Source organism: Myotis brandtii, unplaced genomic scaffold (assembly GCF_000412655.1).
Source record: "Myotis brandtii unplaced genomic scaffold, ASM41265v1 scaffold1043, whole genome shotgun sequence".
Lineage (NCBI taxonomy): Eukaryota > Metazoa > Chordata > Mammalia > Chiroptera > Vespertilionidae > Myotis > Myotis brandtii.
The window spans coordinates 1,602,174-1,624,126 of NW_005353510.1; the positions used below are offsets into that span (position 1 = coordinate 1,602,174).

General features: G+C 38.0%; 1 protein-coding gene across 3 annotated transcripts in view; it reads left to right on the top strand.

The window, feature by feature from the left end:
• SESN3 (sestrin 3) overlaps window positions 1-12,025 on the top strand; it is a 54,304-nt gene extending 42,279 nt beyond the window's left edge. For all 3 annotated transcript variants that reach the window (XM_014538635.1, XM_014538638.1, XM_005856742.2), the window contains exons 7-10: window positions 4,635-4,753; window positions 6,026-6,216; window positions 8,449-8,593; window positions 9,229-12,025. In XM_014538635.1, the coding sequence (XP_014394121.1) occupies window positions 4,635-4,753; window positions 6,026-6,216; window positions 8,449-8,593; window positions 9,229-9,315 (542 nt within the window). In that variant the 3' untranslated portion in view covers window positions 9,316-12,025. The remainder of the gene's footprint in view (window positions 1-4,634; window positions 4,754-6,025; window positions 6,217-8,448; window positions 8,594-9,228) is intronic.
• The last annotated feature ends 9,928 nt before the right edge of the window (window positions 12,026-21,953 follow it).

Sequence of the window (21,953 nt, forward strand, 5' to 3'; positions counted from 1 at the left end):
AAAATAGCATAGACTCAGTAGAAAGCTTAAATCCTTCAAAGTCATCCATCTACATAACATTTATTTTTAAATAGAGTTCCATTTTGGTTTAAAAGGGGGCTTCAAAATGACTAGTCTTAAGACTAGTCAGTCTCATAAGTTCTGAGAGTAATTGATTTGGCCATACTTATTTGTTAACTTTAAACATAGCATCAACCAATAGCTCTCGGAAATTTTACCAGGAAAAATAAGAATTCCTTTTATCATTTCTCATGATGATCTTTTTTTTTAAATGAAGATTTTATCCTCAAAATTGAGTATATTAAGTACTAGTTCCTCAGAGCTTCTAATCAGTATTAAATCCCCCCCAAAAAGGAAACCTGGTGTTTTAGTTATTTGTTTAATATTCGCTCTACAAACATTTACTGAGTCCCCCATATGCTCTCAGCACTGTGGCAGATAGATTTTCAGCCTACATGAGGCATGGTTCCTGCTTCCAGGGAGCTGTCATTGCTGGTGGGAAAGGGAAGTAGAGTGGAATGCAGAAGGTTTGTGAGCCCAGAAGAGGACCCTGAACCCAACCTTAGTAGGGGGAGGAGTGTGGACAGAAGGGGTGCCCAGAGGATGACTTTCTCCAACCATTTGGCTCTAAGCTGAGTCTTAGATCTTAAGTGCAGGGATGTCAGGCAGTGGCTGGGGGACAGGGGAGTTGGTATAAACAGCATCCACGCCTGAGCCAAGGCACGATGGTAAGGAAATAGGATGCTTGCTTCAGGAACAAATGGCCGTGTTGTTAGGACATAAATCATGAGATAGGTAATGTGACAAGGAGCTGGGTAGGTGGACAGGGTCTTATCATGGTGATTGATCTTTCTAACCTTAAGGAACAGATAAGCTGCCTTAGTTTGGACATTTGGAGTTCCTATGTGTATACAACATCCAGTCCAGGGATGTCTGCCCAGTGGTTCTCAAGCTTTGCTGTGCATGTGAGTCACTGGGGAATCTGGCTGGAGCGCAGTCAGTCTGGGCTAGGACGGGATAGGCCACACTTTCTGTCACAGCTCCAAGTGGGACTAATGCTAGTCTGCAAACACACTTGGAGTAGTAGTGTGACGATCAGGAGAGGGCTTTTAGCTCAAGATAAAGTTTTGGAAGTTTTCAGCATATAATTAGGGGTTAAAATCAAAATAATGATAAAAATCATCCAGGTAGAACAAATGGGACAACGAACAATAATGAGCCTAGGGCCCTGGCTGGGTGGCTCAGCTGGTTGGAGCGTAGTCTCATACACCAAAAGGTGGCGAGTCAATCCGTCGATGTCTCTCTCTCCCTCTTTCTCCTCCTTCTTCTCCCTACCCCCATCCTTCCTTCCTCCCTTTCTCTCTCTCTCTCAAATCAATAAAAAAATTAATTATTATAATAGTAATAATGAGCCTAGAGTTAACCTTATAAGTAAGCCAATATTTTTAAATGTAAACATTTTTATTAAAGTTACTAATATCTATTGCTTTTAGACATTACTTTCTAAGAGCTTCTCTAAGATCACTAGAGTTTAAAAGATACGTTTTTGTTTTTATTTTTTACTACTGAAAATCTTTCCTGGATCCCAGTTTCTATCTTCCTGGACCCTTGAGCAGGACTACTGCCTTCTAAAATGAATTTTTGACTAGCAAGTCTTAGACCCTAGCCAAAAAATTGTGTTCTAATTTTAACAGAAGAGGCTGTATCATTTGTAAATCATTCAAGGAAATAAATCATTTCATTATTTACTCTTAAACATTCCCAGTACTAAATGTGCTGGTCACACAAAGATAAGTTAGAAAAATAACTTCATACACTGGCTAATTGAGTCATTTTTATAAAGTTAGCAAAGTTTTAAAATAGAAATTTAGTTTTTCCTATGCAAAATTTCTTGGTTTAAAAAAAATTAAAAAGTAAAAAATTTCTTGGTTTAACCAGTGTGATAAAGCATTCCAGATTCTATGGGGAGATTCTAACAATAGATTTCAAGTCTTTTGAAGGTAATAAATATTTAAAGTGTTATATGGGGGTGATATTCTGTAGCTTGGTAACAGTTAACTAGCTTTTATTGGGTGTATTTTTTTTCAAGTTAGAAAGGTGTTTCGTTATTATAGCATAACGTTTTCTGTATTTTATTAATAGTTACTTCTTAGGGGCAGAAGAGTGCAGACAAAGTGCAAAATACTATTTGTTTTCAGTTCAGACTTTGAAATATTTATTTAGGTAGAATTAAAGTGAGAGCTTTAGATTTGTTAATCACAGTACTAATTTTAATTTTTTTAAACTTTAACATCTTAAGATAAATTTAGGAAAAAGATATATGTGGTTTGAGAGATCTTTGTATATTTTTTTTCTGTAGATAAAACTGTCTAGAAAGCAGGTCTCAATTGACTCCTAATATAAAAATAAATGAATGGATAGTATTCATATGATACATTTTTATGTTATTTGGTTAGTTACTCTTCATTGTTTAAAGATGTTTAAAAGTCATATGACAATCCAAATAGGTATATGAGCAAGACAAAAACTAACGTTAAAGTCAAAAGAACCAGCTAAGTAATAGTCAACTCCAGTATTGATTTTTGTCAACTGAAACCACCAGGCTGTACAGTGTGAGGGGAAAATCACTTCAAGAGAGAAACTGTTTTACAGAGTTTAGTTATCACTTACTGTGCTTGGTTTAATTTTACTTTGCACTCCACAAAACTAACTTTCATTGTGGCCTCAGCAATTGCATTTTTTTTTGCTTTATTTTATTGATTATTATGGGATGGACAAGCTTAACCTCATTGGTAAATGTTAAGAAATAATGCATTGAAAACGCCATTTATAAAGCATTTCTATTTACCTGGAATAGAGAACTGGAGCATGAGGAGGAGGCAGCAGAGTGGTTGAGGAGTGGTCCAGGGGAGCCTGAGATTTCTCTTTAGAGCTGAAAGTCACTTTGAAGCTTTAGACCAATTTCAGTGATTTAATGTTTACAAGTTATCCATGTCATCTTAAACTAATCCACATTGTATTTCTTTCTGACACTCAGTACCAACAATAGTATTCCTAACTTACACTTGGTTTACTTATGTCTTAAGTAGATATTTCTTTTACTATTAATGAAACAAAGAAAAAATAAATAACAGGTACGTAGCATAGTATCTGCTATAGAGTAAGTACTCAACAATGCCAGTCTCATTGGTGTAATTAAGGAGTTAGGTAAGAATTTCAGTAAAATATTTCCTAGGTTGGGTAGTCTGGGCACTTGATCTTTCTTGCCTTATTATCAAGCACTCTAATTAGTCCCTGCTAATGACCCAAGGAAGGTCAAAACTTGTTGGAAAAGAATACTTATTGTGAGGCTTTTCATGAAATAACAAAGATTAAATAAAGATAATGAAGGTACTACTAGTTTACCAGGTCTTCAGATGAATTACTATAATTGCACTTATTTTTTAAGCCTATCAACACTGTCCATTAGTTTTTATTATGCCATAAAATTGTTTTAACTATTTAATATATATTTATTTATTAAATATTTAATGTATTTAATATTAATTAAAATACTAAGAAAATATTGTTCTTTGTGTGGAAGGAGCTAGTTTTTTCATTTATTTTTTAAAATATATGTTTATTTTTTATAACAGAAGGTAGTAAATAAAGGTTGTTCATTTCCTTTTAGTGGTTGAAATCGGGAAAATGATTATAAAGATTAACCTAAAAAAGTTAGTTAAAAGATAATTATCTTTAAATTAAATTAACATGCATTGGGTTTTTACAATTTCTCAGTGGTGAATTTTTAATATTATCAAGAATGCAGAAATTATTGTAGTCTTCCTATCTTCCTTAATGCCACTTTGATAGTATTCCATTCACAGTCTCATTAGCATATTGTTTACTCCATATGTTGAATACCTTTTCTTTTCATGTGCACAGAAAAGCACAATATCTTAGGTGTAGAACTCAATGAATTTTCCCAAACAGAACCCTCCTGTTTAACTGACAGCAAATCAACTAAGAATAATAGTGACTCCTGAAAGTCCACTTTCCTCACTGTTCCCAGTCCTTCTCCTTATTATGCCTCTTGGTAAATTAAAAATGAACTCATTTTCCCTGTGAATCCAGATGAAACACCATCTATCTAATTTTAATAAAATTTCTCTTAACATTCCGCTCACTTAAAGTGCTCTTTACCTTCACCTCTTCTCTTTCCCCACATCCCACTTCATCCCCAGAAAGATCAAAAGTTTAAGCATTTTAACCAGAGGCCTGGCTATCTTCCTTGTCTAAATGTACTACTACTATTTAGGTATTTTAATTTCATCAATTTTTTGACTGAGTAATAACTATAGTTAAATGCTAAGATGGCCAAGATTTGGTAATGAAATTGTATTCGAAACTTCAGTAGTAGATATTTTATTTGAATTTAAGCCAGGTAGTCAGTATTGTCACTTTGGAAATCCATGGAGAAGCTAAAAAGTGGAGGAAAATGGAGGGGTTTCATTGTTCTAACTAAGTGGTTTCCCTAACACTAGATTGTTATTGTTCTTAGATTTTGAGGATGACATGATTATAACATCTGATTGTTATTGTTCTTAGATTTTGAGGATGACATGATTATAACATCTGATTGTTATTGTTCTTAGATTTTGAGGATGACATGATTATAACATCTGATGTCTCCCGATATATTGAAGACCCCGGTTTTGGGTATGAAGACTTTGCTAGACGAGGAGAAGAGCATTTGCCAACATTCCGAGCTCAGGTATGAGATATCTGTATTTCAGATAAAATAGAGAATAAATACTGTTATTTTTAACTGTGACATGTTGAAATGTAAATAATTTGACTTCTAAAGAAATTAACAGGTCATTTTGGTAGAGTCTGTAAATCATTTTATTTAATCTTGTCTTCTGCCTAGTTTAATTTGATGTCTTAATAGGTAGATTATTATTTCAACACTAGAGGCCCGGTGCATGAAATTCATGAATGGGGGGGTCCCTCAGCCCGGCCTGTAATGACGCCAGCGTCCCTCGCCCTGGCCTCTGGCCCGAGGCCCCTCCTTTCCCTCCGCGCGGCCAGGGCGTGGACGCTGGGCTTGCATTGCCGGGGCGACACAGCCAGCGTCCCACCCTTGCCACTATGAGTGCCGCCATCTTTGTTGTGGCATGATAGTTAATTTACATATTACTCTTTTATTAGATAGGATATTCCCAGCTAAGAAGGCAAAAGGGAAAGGTTTTCTTCAATTACTGCATTATTGCATTGTAGTTGTATAATATTCATGCCATTTTGGGGGGAGGGGCATAGCAGAGAAGAAACCCAGTGATGTATTATATCACATTTATAATAAAAAGACATTTTGTAATATGATCCTAAATCGGTAGCTAATGGCTTCAGAGTTATCCCCTCCCCACCCCTAGAAAAAACAGTCACAATAATGATGTGACTCCTAAAGTGGGTGCAAATTTGAATTAAGACAAACTCCATTGTGCCTATTTCAGATGATCTGCTAACTGTCCATGTCATTGAATAGGTTTGGTCACATAGGAATAGTCCAAGATCTTCTGGGGTTCTTTCAGATAAGAGCGTAGTTTGCATAGCATTTGACCACAGGAAGTAGCCAGTTTATTACCAACATGCTACACCCTGAACCCCACTGAGGAAATAGCATGGCACTCCAATCTACAAACTGATGTGAAGGCTTTTTAGCAAAGCTACAAACTTAGAAATAAATTTGAATATCTTCATTTACTTGCTGAAGTAGTTATAGTTAATAAAAACCTAGAGCAGTGATTCCCAAAGTGGGCGCTACCACCCCCTGGTGGGCGCTGCAGCAATCCAGGGGCATTTGGGGGCATATATCTTTCTGTTTAATTGCTATTAAAATTTTAAAAAAATTAATTTCCAGGGGGCGCTGAGTAATATTTTTTCTGGAAAGGGGGCGGTAGGCCAAATAAGTTTGGGAACCACTGACCTAGAGTTTACTTAGATGAAGAATGCCCATTTTGTAAGTGTATACATTTTACTCTTTTAGGACTATACCTGGGAAAACCATGGGTTCTCCCTGGTGAACAGACTTTATTCTGACATTGGACATCTTCTTGATGAAAAGTTTCGCATGGTCTACAGTCTCACCTATAACACTATGGCCACCCATGAAGATGTCGACACAACCATGCTGCGCAGAGCTTTATTTAACTATGTCCACTGTATGTTTGGAATCAGGTATGCTCGTTGTGGAGACGGGTTTACACATTTCTAAAAGAAAATTCTGACACTAGCCTTACTCCTGTCCTGTTTAGGAGTATGTATTTTGCGGAGAAAATATTACATGTGGACTTCTGATTTTGGAAAATTAATTCCATTTTATAGAAAAGCATTTTTCTATGGTTAACTGTTGTGAATATTAATATGCATATGTAAATACAGTAGTAACAATTTACTAACGAGGGAAGAAAATACCAGGAATCATTGGAGATAGGACAAAATCAGACTCAGTTTGAGAATGCTTCCTGGAAGAAATAGCAGTTAAAAACCATATATTGTATTCCTTTAGATCACTTTAATAAATGCTGGTTGGTTGGTTAGTTAGTTAGTTAGCTTGAATGAATGATAATTAGGGTATAAATAAAACTAGAATAGATTCTTCTCTCATAAAGCTTGCATAAGTTCACATAAAAACACTGAAAGAAAACTGTCAGTCAATGTAAATTAATAGCCTCTAAATTTTTTAAAGATTAGCATTGAGAGGACAGTGAATAAATGAGATTGAATAGTCTAATCATGGTGTAATCAGGAAAGCTTTTTTTTTTTTTAATGTGCCCTTTTGAGCGGTTTTTTGAGCCTTTATGGAGATAGATCTGTAGAAAAAGAAATCCCCAGATGTGGATGCATTCAGTTTGACTCTGTACTATGTTCTTTCGGATATAGTATCAGAAAGTCTCTGTGAAGTGGAATTAGAATTTAAGTGAAGTAGTTTCTATAATTTTAATGTAAAAAAATTTTTTTCTGAAAAATCAACATTCTACCTAGAAGACACTATTATGATGATAAATAGTAATTGCTGTTTACCCACTTACCATCCTAGACAATAAGTTATCACAGAATCATTACATTTTAAAACAGATATTATACCTACCTAATTAAGAAAAATAAACAGCAATAGAATTTAATTCAGTTGTGATAAATGTTTATTCGTGACAATAAATAACAAATGTTATGGTGACTTTATCTCTAAGATGCTACTAAATAAAGCTTATATAAAATTCTTGAGATACTATTTTTTAAGCATTGTGTTTGGGTTAAATATTAACTGAAAATATAGACCAGAAATTCTACAAACCCCACTGCATTTACCCTCCTGTCTGCTTCTGTGCATACTTCTTTTGGCTCCTCTTATTGTGGATGAACTATCTATGCTCCTATGCCCTTGGGCACAAAGTCCCATCTCCTCTCTTCTTCTAAAGATCCTTATTCTAGCAATCTCCCCTCTCCTGCGTGATCACCTTTACTCTTGCTATTGGGTCTTTCCCTTCTGTATATAAACATGCATTTCTCTCATCTGTAAACAGATTCTTTTTTAAAATATGATTTTATTGATTTTTAGAGAGAGATGAAGGGAGAGGGATAGAGATAGAAACTTGGATGAGAGGAACAGCATTGATCTGCTGCCTTCTGCACACCCCTTACCGAGGATCAAGCTTGCAAACTAGGCATGTGCTCTGATGGGGAATTGAACCAGAAACTTCTTGGTTCCTGGGTCTATGCTCAACCACTGAACCACACTGGCTGGGCTGAACAGATTCTTTTTCTTCATCATGCTTTTCCCTCTGACTGTTGCCTCATTTTTCTGCTCCTGTGCACAGCAAATCTCTTTGGTAGTATATTTACTATCACCATTTTCTTAACTCTCATTCTCTCTTGAAACCACTATCTAATTGAGGTTTCCAGTGACCTCTGTACATGCTACTTTGGTGGTCAGTTTCCAGTTATTATCTTATTTGAGTCGTTACTCCTTCTTCCTTGGAACACTTGACTCCTACTTAGGGCTTTATACTTGCTCCTGGTCTTTGCTCAGATGTTGACCTCTCAGAGAGGCCTTCCTATCTAAAACCACAGTTCCTCTCCTCCTAGCCCCCAGTTTCACTTTATCTCCATAGCAGTTCTCACCATCTGACATACTATGTTTATCTTTTTAACTTTTTTTTTGCTCCAATAGAATTTAAATTCTACAAGACTGTGGGTTTTTGTCTATTTTGTTCATTTGCATATCACCAGTGCCTAGAAGAGTACATGGAAAGCACATGGCACATAATGGGCACTCAATAAATATTTTTAGATGAATTTAATTAATGAGCTTTTGGTACTTAAATGACTGGACAATAAATGTCTCTATTACAGCTTTAGAAATCAGAAATTGTGATTTTGTCATTATAAAGCTGTTGTCATTACTCATAGGTATGATGACTATGATTACGGAGAAGTTAATCAATTACTTGAACGAAGCCTGAAGGTTTACATTAAGACAGTGACCTGCTATCCTGAGAGAACTACCAAGCGCATGTATGATAGTTACTGGCGTCAGTTCAAACACTCAGAAAAGGTGTGTTTCATGACTAAACATTATACCATAGATAGATGTTCAATATAAGAAGTAATGATTATAAAAATATTAATAAATTAGTGCCATTATAGAAATGGAAGTGGCATAATCTAGCCAACTTTTTTTAAAATATATTTTTAGCCTTAGTCTGTTTGCTCAGTGGATAGCTCGATGGCATGCAGACTGAAGAGTCCCAGGTTCGATTCCAGTCAAGGGCACATACCCAGGTTGGGAGCTTGATCCCTGAGGAAGGGAGAGGGAGAGAGAGAAAAAAACATCAATGATGGGAGAGAATCATTGATTGGCTGCCCCCTGCACACCCTCTACTGGGGATCCAGCCCGCAACCTGGGCATGTGCCCTGACCGGAAATCAAGCTGGTGACCTCTTGGTGGATAGGATTGTACTCAGTCCACTAAGTGACACCAGCCGGGCACAAGAGCCATTGCCATTTTTTATAAACAGTTTTCTTGTGAGTTTCACATCATGTGCATGTATAGCAATGCCCAGGCCTGTATGTTTGTATATGAGTCTTTATACACAAGAAAACCTTTGTGAATGTCTGCTCTATGAAAAAAGTTTAAAGTTTATCAGTTGTTTATAATTGTCATTAAATTGATAACATTTTCATTTCCAGGTTCACGTCAATTTACTGTTAATGGAAGCACGGATGCAAGCTGAACTTCTGTACGCTCTTCGTGCCATAACTCGGCATTTGACCTGAAGCCTCACCCAGGGAAAATGTCAGATGTGTGTAAAGACCTTTTCACATAAGATATATACATCAGAAGCTGTTTGTGATGTAGCATCAAAAGTTATTCAGTTCTCTGTGTCAAAGTTTAGCCGTTTTGGGGGGCGGCTGTAATGTGCAATGATGTGTTTTCTTTTTCTTGATGCTTAACATTACTAACAATTGCGAAAATAATACTGAGGAGCACTACTTTGCATTGTTTATAGTTGGAGTTTTGGAAACTGATCATAAATCATGAACCTGGTTTGTTAATGCTTAACTTCAGCGCTTTGGGGTTTGTGTGTATGTGTATTTCTCTCCCCACCTTTTTTTGTTGTCGTTAAATGAGGAAAAGCGCTTACAATCTACTCAAGCAATTGTTTATTCAGATGTTGGAATTCAGCAAAGAATAACCTCCTCTGGCCACTCCACTTTTCATGGTGTGTCCTAAATCTGGCAGAGGAAAAGCATGCGCCATTGAACTAAGCTGCTCACAGGACACAGCCCTGTGTCCCCAGGAGATTATTGTCAGGCACTGTTTGGTTTTCTTGTTTGTTTTCGTTTTTTTTACTGCTATTGGCGATAACGTGAAATGTGATACAGCCATTGTCCATAATTTAATGTGAAATTAATCATGATGAATTCTATAGCATGCTACTGAAATGCCAAATTCAGCTATTTTCTTTCTCTTCTGAAACAGAAGTTTCAGTTTTCCATATCAGATGTGTATATTAAAGGTGGAATTATACACAGTCCTTCCTATCACTGACAGTAATCCTCCGTCACCTTCAGTTATCAGTGCTCACAGTGCTGCTTATAGTTCATTTAGTTGGCACATGTAATCTTGTACCCACACTAGGCTGACCAAAAATTTTGTTTGCACATTTTTCTTTTCTCATAGTGTTTTCTATATTGCAGTACGCAGAAGAAGGTTACTATTCCTATATTTTTTTCCTGTTAGGCTTTTAGAACTTATTTTCCATGATTTTTCTTATAATAGGTTAAACAGTTTATTATTCAAAGGTAAAAATTGTGTTTCTATGCATTAATGTGAATGAACAACAACAACAGAAAGAGTGCAATATGTTAAAGAAACATACTAAACTTCCCCCCTATTATGTCACTGCAGAAGTGTCCTTTAAGACAGAGCCATAAAGAAATTTGGTTCAGATTTCTTTATTGCACAAGGCTTTCCCCTTACTGGGGTTGACAGTGTTCCTTTCATAAAGCCAAAGCACCCCCTTCCCCAGAAAAATCTCTTTGGACGACGAGTTTAAAAATAATGAACAAGTCTTAGGGGAGGAATATAAGCATCCAAAAAGTCACATTGTTGCATTGGTTTATGTTGCTTGATTAGACTATCTTCACAGAGCACAACATTATGTGTTTATAGCTTTAATTTGTGTTACGTTAATGAACCAGCGAAGTGCCTAAAGAGATGCTTACAGCCATCCGATGGGACACAACTGCACGGCTTAAACACTTTGTGGTTAATTAATGGTGACTTGAATTGTACACCAACATGCTAATTTTTTAAAAGCAGATCAATTTTTTCCTAGTAAATAATAGTAAATAGTTAAAATTTTTGTTAGATTTCCCACAAAGATTTCATTTTAGACTTATTTGTTATATAGGACTTACTTTTTCCCCCCTCTCATGAAAGAATAGTGGGCTAGTGTTTTGTTTAATAATTCCCTCCCCCCCCCCTTCCATTTATCATCCTTTTCTGGTACAATGCAGTAGGTTGCTTTCTTTTAGATTTTGTTCCAGATGACTGTGAGCCCAGTAACATAAGGCAGTTCTGCATTTTTGGATTCCAGGATCTTCTTTGAAAACTTCCATGTGAGGAAAAAACAATGAATTTTTTAAAGACGAGGGTGGTTTATTTAAAGAGATTACTCAAAGAACTTGTGCCAGGTTTCTTCTGTTTTGTTTATTGATATGCCATATATTGGCTTTATTCAATATCACATTATATAGATATGTATTTTAAAAGTATATAGGAGAATGGCAAAACCTAGACGACAACATTAATGTCCATTTAACTTTCCAAACTTTAGAAAACTTTCAAGTTGAGGATCTCTTTTATTCTTGACATTTGTTTTTTTAATAGGAATCCTTCAGTTAATAGCCCTATGTTTGTGCAGGGGACCTCTATTACAGGAGGAAGATGATTGTTATATATTGAAAAGGAAGAGAAATTCTCACAGAACACCATATGAGCTTTAGACCAAAAGAGGAAACAAGGCTTAAGTAACTAAAATGGCCACTTCATTTTTATTTTTTGCTTTTTTCCCCTCAGAAATGTAAGTAGTTGGAGTTTGGGTTACGGAAATTTAGTGCCTTTCCTAGATCTCTTTCCTAGCAAGGTTTCTTTCCTCAGCATTGATCCATCTCGTCAGTAATCAGGAAAATAAGTTGGCTTGGAACTATAAACAGAAACAAAACCATCTATTTATGAACCTCAGTGAACCAGCCTAGAGAAGGTGACCTCTGGAGGTGCTTGATTAAGCACCTACTCAGACGCATGCGCAGCATTCCAGGTTGTGGATACCATTTTACAGCGAGCTTGCTGTGGACTTTATCTAATGCAGACTTGAAATTCCGATGCGGTTTTCCAGGGTGGTATTTTTTCAGAGTATTGAATTTACTATGTAGTAATTTATAGTATAGCTTTTTATATTAAAATGTGATATTTTTAAAAGAGCTATCTGGTTCAATTGGTGAAGTGATGTGGTTATACGAGACTCTAACCTATCCCATGGGCTCACATCGTGCCAAACTTTAAATGTACAAGTGTACGTGGAAAAAAAAGCACATGCGAATGTGAATTCTCTACCTTCGTAGCTTATTATGTTAAAGTTAGTTTAGTCACCCACTGATGTAAACACTTGATCAATGTCGATTTACTTTGAATTTCAAGTTTTCCAGTTTCCGTTGCAATTCTTCCTTTCTCAGATCCCCTTAAGAAATATCTAAATACTCTGCCATCTGAAAGTGAATCTGTCCTTTAGCCCGATCCCTTAACCACAGCAGTGGCCTCATGGGATTCTTGAGATTAGGCCTTCTCGGCCAGACTCATAATATGTAGAGGAAAAGAGGCTTTTACCTTCCTCACCTTTTTGAACTAAGTATATTGTCTTAGTCTGGGGAAGGATCTTTGTCTCATTTGGGGTACTTTTAAAATAAAAGATGGCCAGTGTGGAATCTGGGGCATGGCCTTGGCCTTTAATCATGGCTTCAAACCCAAATAATAGCCAAGCTTCACAGGGCTGTTTTAGAACAGAAAACTCAGTGTAAGCTTTATATCAAAATTCTATTTGAACCAGAACCCCTATTTTAATTGTGTTACAGTCTCCTAAAATTTTTCAGTGCTTCTAAAAGCTAACATTATTTCAGAACTGTTTTTCCTTTTCCACCTTACAGAGGTTTTTTTTTTTAATCCAAAAACTTAGATTTTTATGCCACAGCAAAACAAAATTAATCAACAAAGATCTGTGCTTAAAAATAGTTCTCCACTGTAGTGCAGAGTGCATGCATATATGACGGTAACATTCTTTTAAACTCTAAGGAAATTCATCAGGGAGAAATAAATAAGTTTCAGTGCATATTATAAAAATGATCTGCACTGTACTAGTAGAATGAGGTTTTTGTGTTGTTTTATGTTGTGTTTAAAGACAATTCTGATTTATTCCTCCAGAAAGCAAGACCTTAAACTCTTTATTAATAGGACTTTTTCTTTTTATGCAAATAGATGGTCTTACACAGAATAAACTTATGCAACCATAATGTTATATAAATAGTATATGAAATGTTCTTAGGATAATTGAACAGCAAATGGAAACACATATGGCTATACTGTTCAGATCAAGTTTTAAGTTAGCTAATCTGTACAATCAGAGCCTATTCTAGGTGGACGTCATCATAAACTGTGTTTCCCTATAATATCCCTCTGGAGACTGAGAATCAAAATAAGTAGTCTTTCCTCGAAGCAGTACTGTAACATGAATGTATTCATCTCAGTCAACAGAACTTACATGCCCCCTGTATGTGGAGCTTATTTTCATGCTAATGTGGCTTAGTTAGCAGTGTCTGCTCAGGTGAGACCTAGAACAAAAACAGCAGGGATGAAATGGATCATCAGAGGTAGAGGTATATGTCAAGGCAGAACCTGGTGAGGAAGGAAAAGGTTTTCAAAGAACACATGGAACATAATTCCGAGACAGTGGCTGTCCTCAGCATCATACACTTATTATAAAGGACATTTCCCATCGTGGGAGCTCCTGCCTGCATTCCATCCACCCTTCCCGCCTGCTTTCTCTTCCTCCAAGTGCCTCAACCTCTACCCGCTCCCTCTCCTCCCCTTCCCTCAGCCCATCTTGATCTGAATGCCTTGTCACACTACAAACCAAACATCACCAGCCACCTGCTGATAGTCACCAGCATTTACTTTACCGAGTCATTTTTTTCTCCATTGTCCCAACTCCCTCTAAATTCCACAGCCATCCAGCTATATTTTGGCTAATCCTTGCCCCAGATGCCCTACCAGATATTACGCAGCACCAAGTGTAACCCTGTCCATCCCAGACTGTTCCACCTTTCCCAGCTGCCAAAATGTCTTGCTCTCCTCTACCTCATCCCCAAAGAGCCTGTAAATTCAGAGTATCCAACCTTTTCATGGATTCACTCTCTGTTGTTCAGTAATACTACTTCCATAGTTTAAATAAATCATAGAAGATTTTTGCCTTCTAACAAAGTAGGAATCTTTATATTTATACATGATACAGAAAGTGAACTATTTCTACCATGCAGAATTTAGCACTTAACAGGACTTTAAAGTGATTGAATTGCCATTCTACCCGGATCTGTATTAGGTAGTTAATACTGGTATTAGTCCAAGTTATTTGAATGTGAAGTTAAAGTTCCCCAGGAGTCCAGACGGATCTGTACCCCTTCCGTGAAACGGGGTTTCTGGCATACAGATGGGCGGTGTTTCAGATCACTGGTTTTATTTGGTGGTACCTGAGCCTTGGAACACATGTCTGGCAGGAGGATATCTGATAAAAGATGGTTAGGTGGTCCTGTTGGATCCCGGAAGCCCACTTGATCATAATATGTTTAAAATGCCACAAAATAGGCTGCATGAGGGTTTGATGAAGCTTTCCTGGGTTAGACTAAGCTTCTCGGCGGTGTTTCAGATCACTGGTTTTATTTGGTGGTACCTGAGCCTTGGAACACATGTCTGGCAGGAGGATATCTGATAAAAGATGGTTAGGTGGTCCTGTTGGATCCCGGAAGCCCACTTGATCATAATATGTTTAAAATGCCACAAAATAGGCTGCATGAGGGTTTGATGAAGCTTTCCTGGGTTAGACTAAGCTTCTCACCACCCCCATGGAGAGGGAATGCATTGCCTTTGTCATCTGTATTTTCTGGCTGCACTTCGGTACATCCAGACAGTATCTGTGAGGAGCAGGAAATGCAGAGGAGGAAGACGCAACAGTTCTTCCTCTCCCGCCAGTGTGTACTCGTGTCGTCACAGAGGAAAACTTGTCAGGTTTCTAACATGGGGCGGGTTTGTCTATCGATGGTTGTCTGGCCTGGGGACAAACGAACCACCTGTTTGAAAGTATCGATTATTAAGATCAATGGTGGCATCTGGATGCTGTCCACTCCCATTCATGAGCAACCCAACCTGACAGAGTCTAGTCAATGCCTTTAAGGGCCCAGGAATGAATCAATGCCTAGCTAAGGAATGAGACAGTAATGGAGACTTAAGGAATGGTTTTTATTAAATCGTATGTCATGAAGTATTTGTTCCAGCTTTAAATTCATCATGGCTGCACCACCATGAAGTATAGAATTGAAAAAAGGAGATAAGAAGTGGGGGGAAGGAAGACTATCTGATTCTTTGCAGTGCTTGTGGAAATTTCTGGGAAAATGAAATGCATACTATAAAATAGCCTTTAGAACAAACACCCCATTTTATAGCTCATAGGACAGTATCAAACATTAGTAAGTTTAAATGTGACAAATATAACTCTTGGTATATAAATTTGCAAAAACAGTCTCTTCTCTTCCACCCCTCAATTTAACCTCTTAAAAGCGAATGTATGAATCCTGGTTAGCTAGATGTATCCATCATGACACCGAATGAAATGGATTGTACATCTCTTTCTTAATCAGTCTTCACAAATTTTCCAACTGGCTTCTAAGTCTGATATGGAAGGATCAAAATGTAGGCTAAAGGAAACATATCAATTTGTAATATGGAGGCTGTTTTCTCCTGTCTGAATTTTACTGCTTCTCTAAAATAAAATGCAAGAGTTAAATGGTACCCTTGTTCCTCAAGGAACATTATCCAAACTCTATCTAATGCAGATATTTCCTTTGCATTGATATATCTTCCCTGGAAAGAAAATACAATTTTTCCCTCCCTCTTCCTCTTCACATTTACTCTTCTCAACCTAAGACAGGAGAGACAGAAAAGGCAAACCACAGCCAGTGTGGCATCTTTGTGCTACTAGAACAGTGTCATCACAGGCACAGTCTGAGCAAGGTCAAAAAGGACCCTGTCAGGTCGACGTGGAACATGGCCTTGCTACTTGGATTAGCTCCTTCAAACCTGAAAATACCTTTTCTGGTCATGGAAGAACTGGATGTATCCTTTAGCTTATGAAATAGGATTTGAACTTGAAATCTTTTTTTTTAAATCCTGATTTTGCAGGGCAGCTACATGATGAATGTATATATTAAGACTTTGTAGCTGAATTGCACATGAAATCAGATTGCCAACTTCTTGACTTTCAAATTTAGACTTCATTTTATCCTTAAGTGCTGAGCAATATATATAGCATGCTGTGAAATGTCTATTATAGTTCTTTAATTCATCAGTATTAATACAGAATTATCTTTTGCGTTCCTTGGTACTTTTTATTCAATGTAATCAGAAGCTGTGATGTTTTGCCTTTGTAGTCCTGTGCTTTGTTACTGTAATGTTTTTTTACGAAGCACGTGACTTTGGACTATTGTGAGGCAGATGATCTTAAGACTGCTATATATATATCAGTCTCTTACTATATAAGGTTTTCCATTAGAATAAGCTTTTATCAAATAGATCATTGATGAAATTTAGGATTTACACAATTTGCATTGTCAAATGACAGTCTTCTATTTATAGTTTCAATTCCAAAAATAGCAAACTTGATAAACAGCCACTTTAAACGTGTTCTGGTGAACCAGACCCTGCTGTAGATGTAGTCTGAGGTAGTTACCCATATAAGCCTTCTCCACTGTTATACCCTCCACATGAGTCAGCAGTTAAGGAGATTATAGAACCCATGAAAGCTTTTTGTATGTATAACTAGGTTTTATTTTTCTTATGTTGCTGATTTTACAACTCTGACTAAAGCTGACCTGAATGGATCAGTGTATGTGTAATATTCTAGTGCTTTAAATGCCTTTTTTTTTTTTTTGGAGGGATGGGTAATATTATTTGAACAGATGCAGAAGGAACTGTTAGTGAGTCAAGACAAACACATTTGAAATAAAGGAACTGTGTATTAACATGTTAACAATTCATAACTGCACTTTTTATGACATTTTGAAAATCTATTTATAGGTACAGAACAATGGGTTTTGTTAAACTGTATCACATTTATACTTGCAAAAATTTATTTCATTGTTATTAGTAGGAATTTTATTGGTTCAATAAAATTGGCAAAACTGAACCCCGATTATTTGCTCTTTCTTATATATTTATATACATATTTATACTTACTCTGGAGTAGCATTCTTGCCCAGGTTTGTTTCTGCTTGAGTATAGACACATGTATTCTAAAAGACATCAGAATCATAAGAGTCACTTTTCACCTTATTTCTTTCTGACCCACAATTTTCTCATGACATTTCTTACATTCACTCAATATTACATTAGTAGACTATTGCAATAGTATAAATTGGGCAAAATATATAGTTATTGTTACCTTTTAAAATATCAGTTGTGAACTCAGCAAGAGACAAATTAATTTCAGTATTATCTCGTTACTAAAATAATAAAGAAGTGATAGCATTTTATAAGAAATTGAGACATAAGAGAACTTTGTTTGCCCGAGAGCTGGCACCTGGAATGGGCTCGGGGAAGATTTGTGCTCTGGTCTTTGTGTTACCGCCTTTCACACTGAACTTCATTACCTCAGGTCAGCCCAAGTGGCTTGCTTAATGATCTAAATGACCATGCTGTCAGCATGACATTTTACTGCCAGCCAGAAGTTAGATAACTTTCCTCTCTGGATAACATGCAACTTTTACAGTTTTAGACTATTCATTTTTTCCCCTCCAGTCCCGAATGGGCCCTTTGACTTAGAACAGCGGTTCTCAACCTGTGGGTCACGACCCCTTTGGGGGTCGAACGACCCTTTCACAGGGGTCGCCTAAGACCATTGGAAAACACATATATAATTACATATTTTTGTGATTAATCACTATGCTTTAATTATGTTCAATTTGTAACAATGAAAATACATCCTGCATATCAGATATTTACATTATGATTCATAACAGTAGCAAAATTATAGCAACGACAATAATTTTATGGTTGGGGTTCACCACAACATGAGGAACTGTATTAAAGGGTCGTGGCATTAAGAAGGTTGAGAACCACTGATTTAGAAGAAGGTACCACAGGGGAAGGTGCACAGACCAATATAGACAAGCGGTACCTGTCCATTTAAAGGTTGACCATTTCTCCCAACACAAAGCCTGATGCTAAGAAGACTCGGGAAAGCTTGCAACTACTGCGTGTTATTTTTAGGACATTCTGCTGTGTGGTGGAAGTTACAATTCCAAGTCATAGTTTCTTATGCATGTAACTTTCTGTGAGTTGAGAAGAAAGTCAGCCTCAGAGACTGTCTCTTCTCCCAGGATCTCACATACTTGACATTTCAAAATGCAGGTAAGCCCAAGCCTTTCCATAGAACTCTTTAAAAGGACAGTGAGGCAAGAATTCTTAATACTCCCTCCTACACTGGCCTGCTCCCAAAGTAAACGTAAAGAAATCATCCATCTTTACATCAAGGTGAAATTCAGAGAAGCCTCCTGGTTGCAGTACTTTTCACCTTCGTTTAGTGGAAGTGGTGCATGCCTCTCATACCCCACTTTGCAGTCACCATGGCCCCTCTAACTCCCTCCCGTCCTGCTGCTGCGGCCACCAAGCCCATGCCGGCTGCGGCCAGGTGTTCACAGGTTCAGTGGGAAAGTACCTTCGGGGGCCCTGGACTGCTGTCTGGTTTCCTGCCCCCGGGGCTGCTGGAGTCTGGCAGGATGCCAGAGGGAACTGCCTCTGAGCTGAGTGTGCACAACCAGAAGTGCAGAGAGTTCATGGTTAACCCAGGAGCAATGATGACTGGAGACAATGCGTGAATGCTCCCTCCTTTCATTTCTCCAGGCCACTATTTGGAGACTCTGAGGGCCTGGTGGAGTTGAGTACCAGGCCAGCTCTATTGGTCTTCCCTCCTTTCCTATTTCAGCCCCCCTGTCCTGCAGTCCTGCCCCCTAGATCTCAAATCAGCCTTGGTCTTGGTCTTTGCTCCCCTGGGAGCCCAGGCCAAGATAAGGCAGTAGGGAGTTAGAAAGCAGATCCTGGAATGAATTCAAATCTAAGTGCCACCATTGCTAACTACCTGACCTTGAGCAAGTCACTGGATATTGTGGTTCCTTTGTTTCCTCATCTGTAAAATGCAGGTAACAGTAATAAGAAAGAAGGCAGCCCTTGTCCTTAAGAAGGGGAAGTGTGGGTAAGAAGAGGATAAGATAGGTGACATCTGCCAACATAGGAAAGAATAAGGTAATAGCTTGTAAAATGGGGTCATAAAATAGCCATCATTTATCAAGAACCTTCTCAATATTAGGAACTTTAAACACATTATTTTTATTATAATCATCCTTCAAGTGGCTATTATCCTGATTTTAGACAGTTAAAAGTATAGGCTTAGCAAAATTAAGCAACTGTCTAAGATCAAACAAGTTGATGGTTGAACTGTTCTCAGATTTGTGTGACTTTAATACTCTTTCCTCACTGCCAAGTAAATAGGGAAGTAGTGCACTGTATATGCTGTTATCAGTGGCAGCTTTTAAAACGGGTAATAAACAGGGACCTACAGAATAAGATTTGGATTTGCAGAGACTGACAAACAAGACATTTAGGTAGAGAGGACAGATGGAGAAAACCCCACTGTAATAGTGCGGATGTGTAGGACTTAACATTAGGACGTGACTTTGGAAAGTGTTGTTTGGTCAGACTGTGCAGGGTCTGGAAGGTTAGGCTAAACCGCTTGTATTTATTCATTTGGAAAAGATGGAAGCCACTTTCCATGGTTTTTTTGCCACTGGGGTGGATGTGCCCCTTGCTAACCAGAGTCTGGCTAGAATTCCAGGGCAGGAATTCTACACACACCCTTGACGATGTACACCAGGCTCTGCTTGGTAAAGCAGACTAGTGACGTACAAGGCCTTCCCTTCCCACTACGTGCACACAGACCCCCCGATGCCCAGGGCCAGAGGAGGGCCTTCAGAACATTGTGCTGTCTAACTACACTTTACCTAAACGAATGACAGTTAGGTGATGGATATGGTCAATTGTTTGCATAAGAGGCATCAATTACTGTCCTCCCTGCAGCCACACCCTTAGGACTGTAACTTAAACAACTTCCCTCATCCAAAGGTGAGTCTGTTTCTCCACTTTTTGAATATGGGTTTGTCCTGTGACCCGCATTGCAAACCTGCGCTTTAAGAGCCCTCGCAAGCTTCCACTCTCTCTAGCATTCTGCCACACCGGGCTAGCCTGCTGCAGGACCAGCCAACTGGTTAACCTGAGTTGCCCCAGGTATTCTGGCCAAGGCCTCAGGGAAAGTCCACCCAAGATTGATCAATTCAGCAGACCTGCAACAGATGCTGACTCATGGGAGTGCCTCTCCAAGCCCAGATCAGAGCAGCAGAATCGCCCAGCCCACCCACAGACTGCTGAGCAAAACTCCCTGTTTATTGTGCACCTCTGAGGTTTTATGGTTGTATGTTACACAGCGTTATTGTGGCAATAGATAACTGACATGATGTAAATGCTCCAGGTGGCTGGCACTTCATAAGAATCGGGATTGGGAAATTTCTTCCTTATATCACAATCTATTAAGGATAGCCTTGGAGGGGGAGGTAGAAGATAAATAGAAGGATAAATAGAAGGAGACTTGAATTGGGGTGATGAACACACAATACAATATACAGATGAGGTAATATAGAATTGTACACCTGAAACCTATACAATTTTATTAACCAACTAGAGGCCCGATGCATGAAATGCATGCAAGAGTAGGCCTTCCCAGCCACGGCTGCCTGGATCCCTCCCTCACAGCCGCAATGGCTGCCTTGATATCACGGCTGCAGCCCTGGCTTTGTCCCAGGAGGATGTCCAGTCTAATTAGCATATTATGCTTTTATTATTATTATAGATGGAATCCCAATAAATTCAATAAAAGAAAAAAATAGGGTGACCTTGGAAATAGTCTCAGGGATTTTTATTTATATCTCTAAAGTAGAGTCAAAGTAGTTGGTAAATTAATATTCAGTCCTTTGATCATCCTTCTTTGTCCCCTCTTTGTGGGGTAAAATATATAATATTCCTCTTAAGCTTGTTCTTAAGTCTTCATCCACAATATTTTAGACCCTAAGCATGACTGTACCCATAACTAGACTAGTGAGTTTAGGACCTAAACTATAGAGTATATAAGAATCATTGAGGATCATGTAAAAAATCCAGATTTATGGAACTATCCTCAGAGATTCTGATTCATTGAGTATGGAGCAGAGACCAGGAACTTCCATTGATATTCTATATAATAAAGAGCTAATATGCTAATTAAACCAGGCAGTGGAACAACCTTCCAGAATGACCTTCGAAACGACCAGTGCATAGGGAGCGGGGACGAGGGGCTGTGAGGCAGCCAGGGCTGTGAGGGCCTACCCTTGTACAAATTTCATGTATCGGGCCTCTAATACATATATATCTTGGGTACCTGGGAGCCACACAGAAGGTAATACTTTAAGGCTGTGAAGAGAGAGAAAAGAACAAGAAAAATAAACAAAACAAACCACAGGAAGACAGTGGACACAGAAAGTCACCATGGAGTCAGAAATGTAGGGGGCATGGAAAAGAAGTATTTTTCTCCTGATTTTCAATGAAAGTTCTTGCTATGGTTCTATTCCTATCTCAGGTGATATTTAGACCCAATGAATAATTCTCAACCTTCACCTAGAATCCCCTGAGGACTTTAAAAATACTGATATCTGAGAACCAATGCCCCACCCTGAGGTTCTAATGGGATCAGTCTAAGGCAGTGGTCTGAAAACTCATTAGTCAACAGAGCCAAATATCAACAGTACAACGATTGAAATTTCTTTTGAGAGCCAAATGTTTTAAACTTAAACTATATAGGTAGGTACATTGTTATTAACTTAATTAGGGTACTCCTAAGCTGGCCTTTTGCTAAAAACGTCCTCAATCTGAGGGGTCGACCTCAGCGAACGTACCCCCACTTCTTCTAACGCCACTTCTTCAAAATAGACTCACCCAGGCCGAAAAC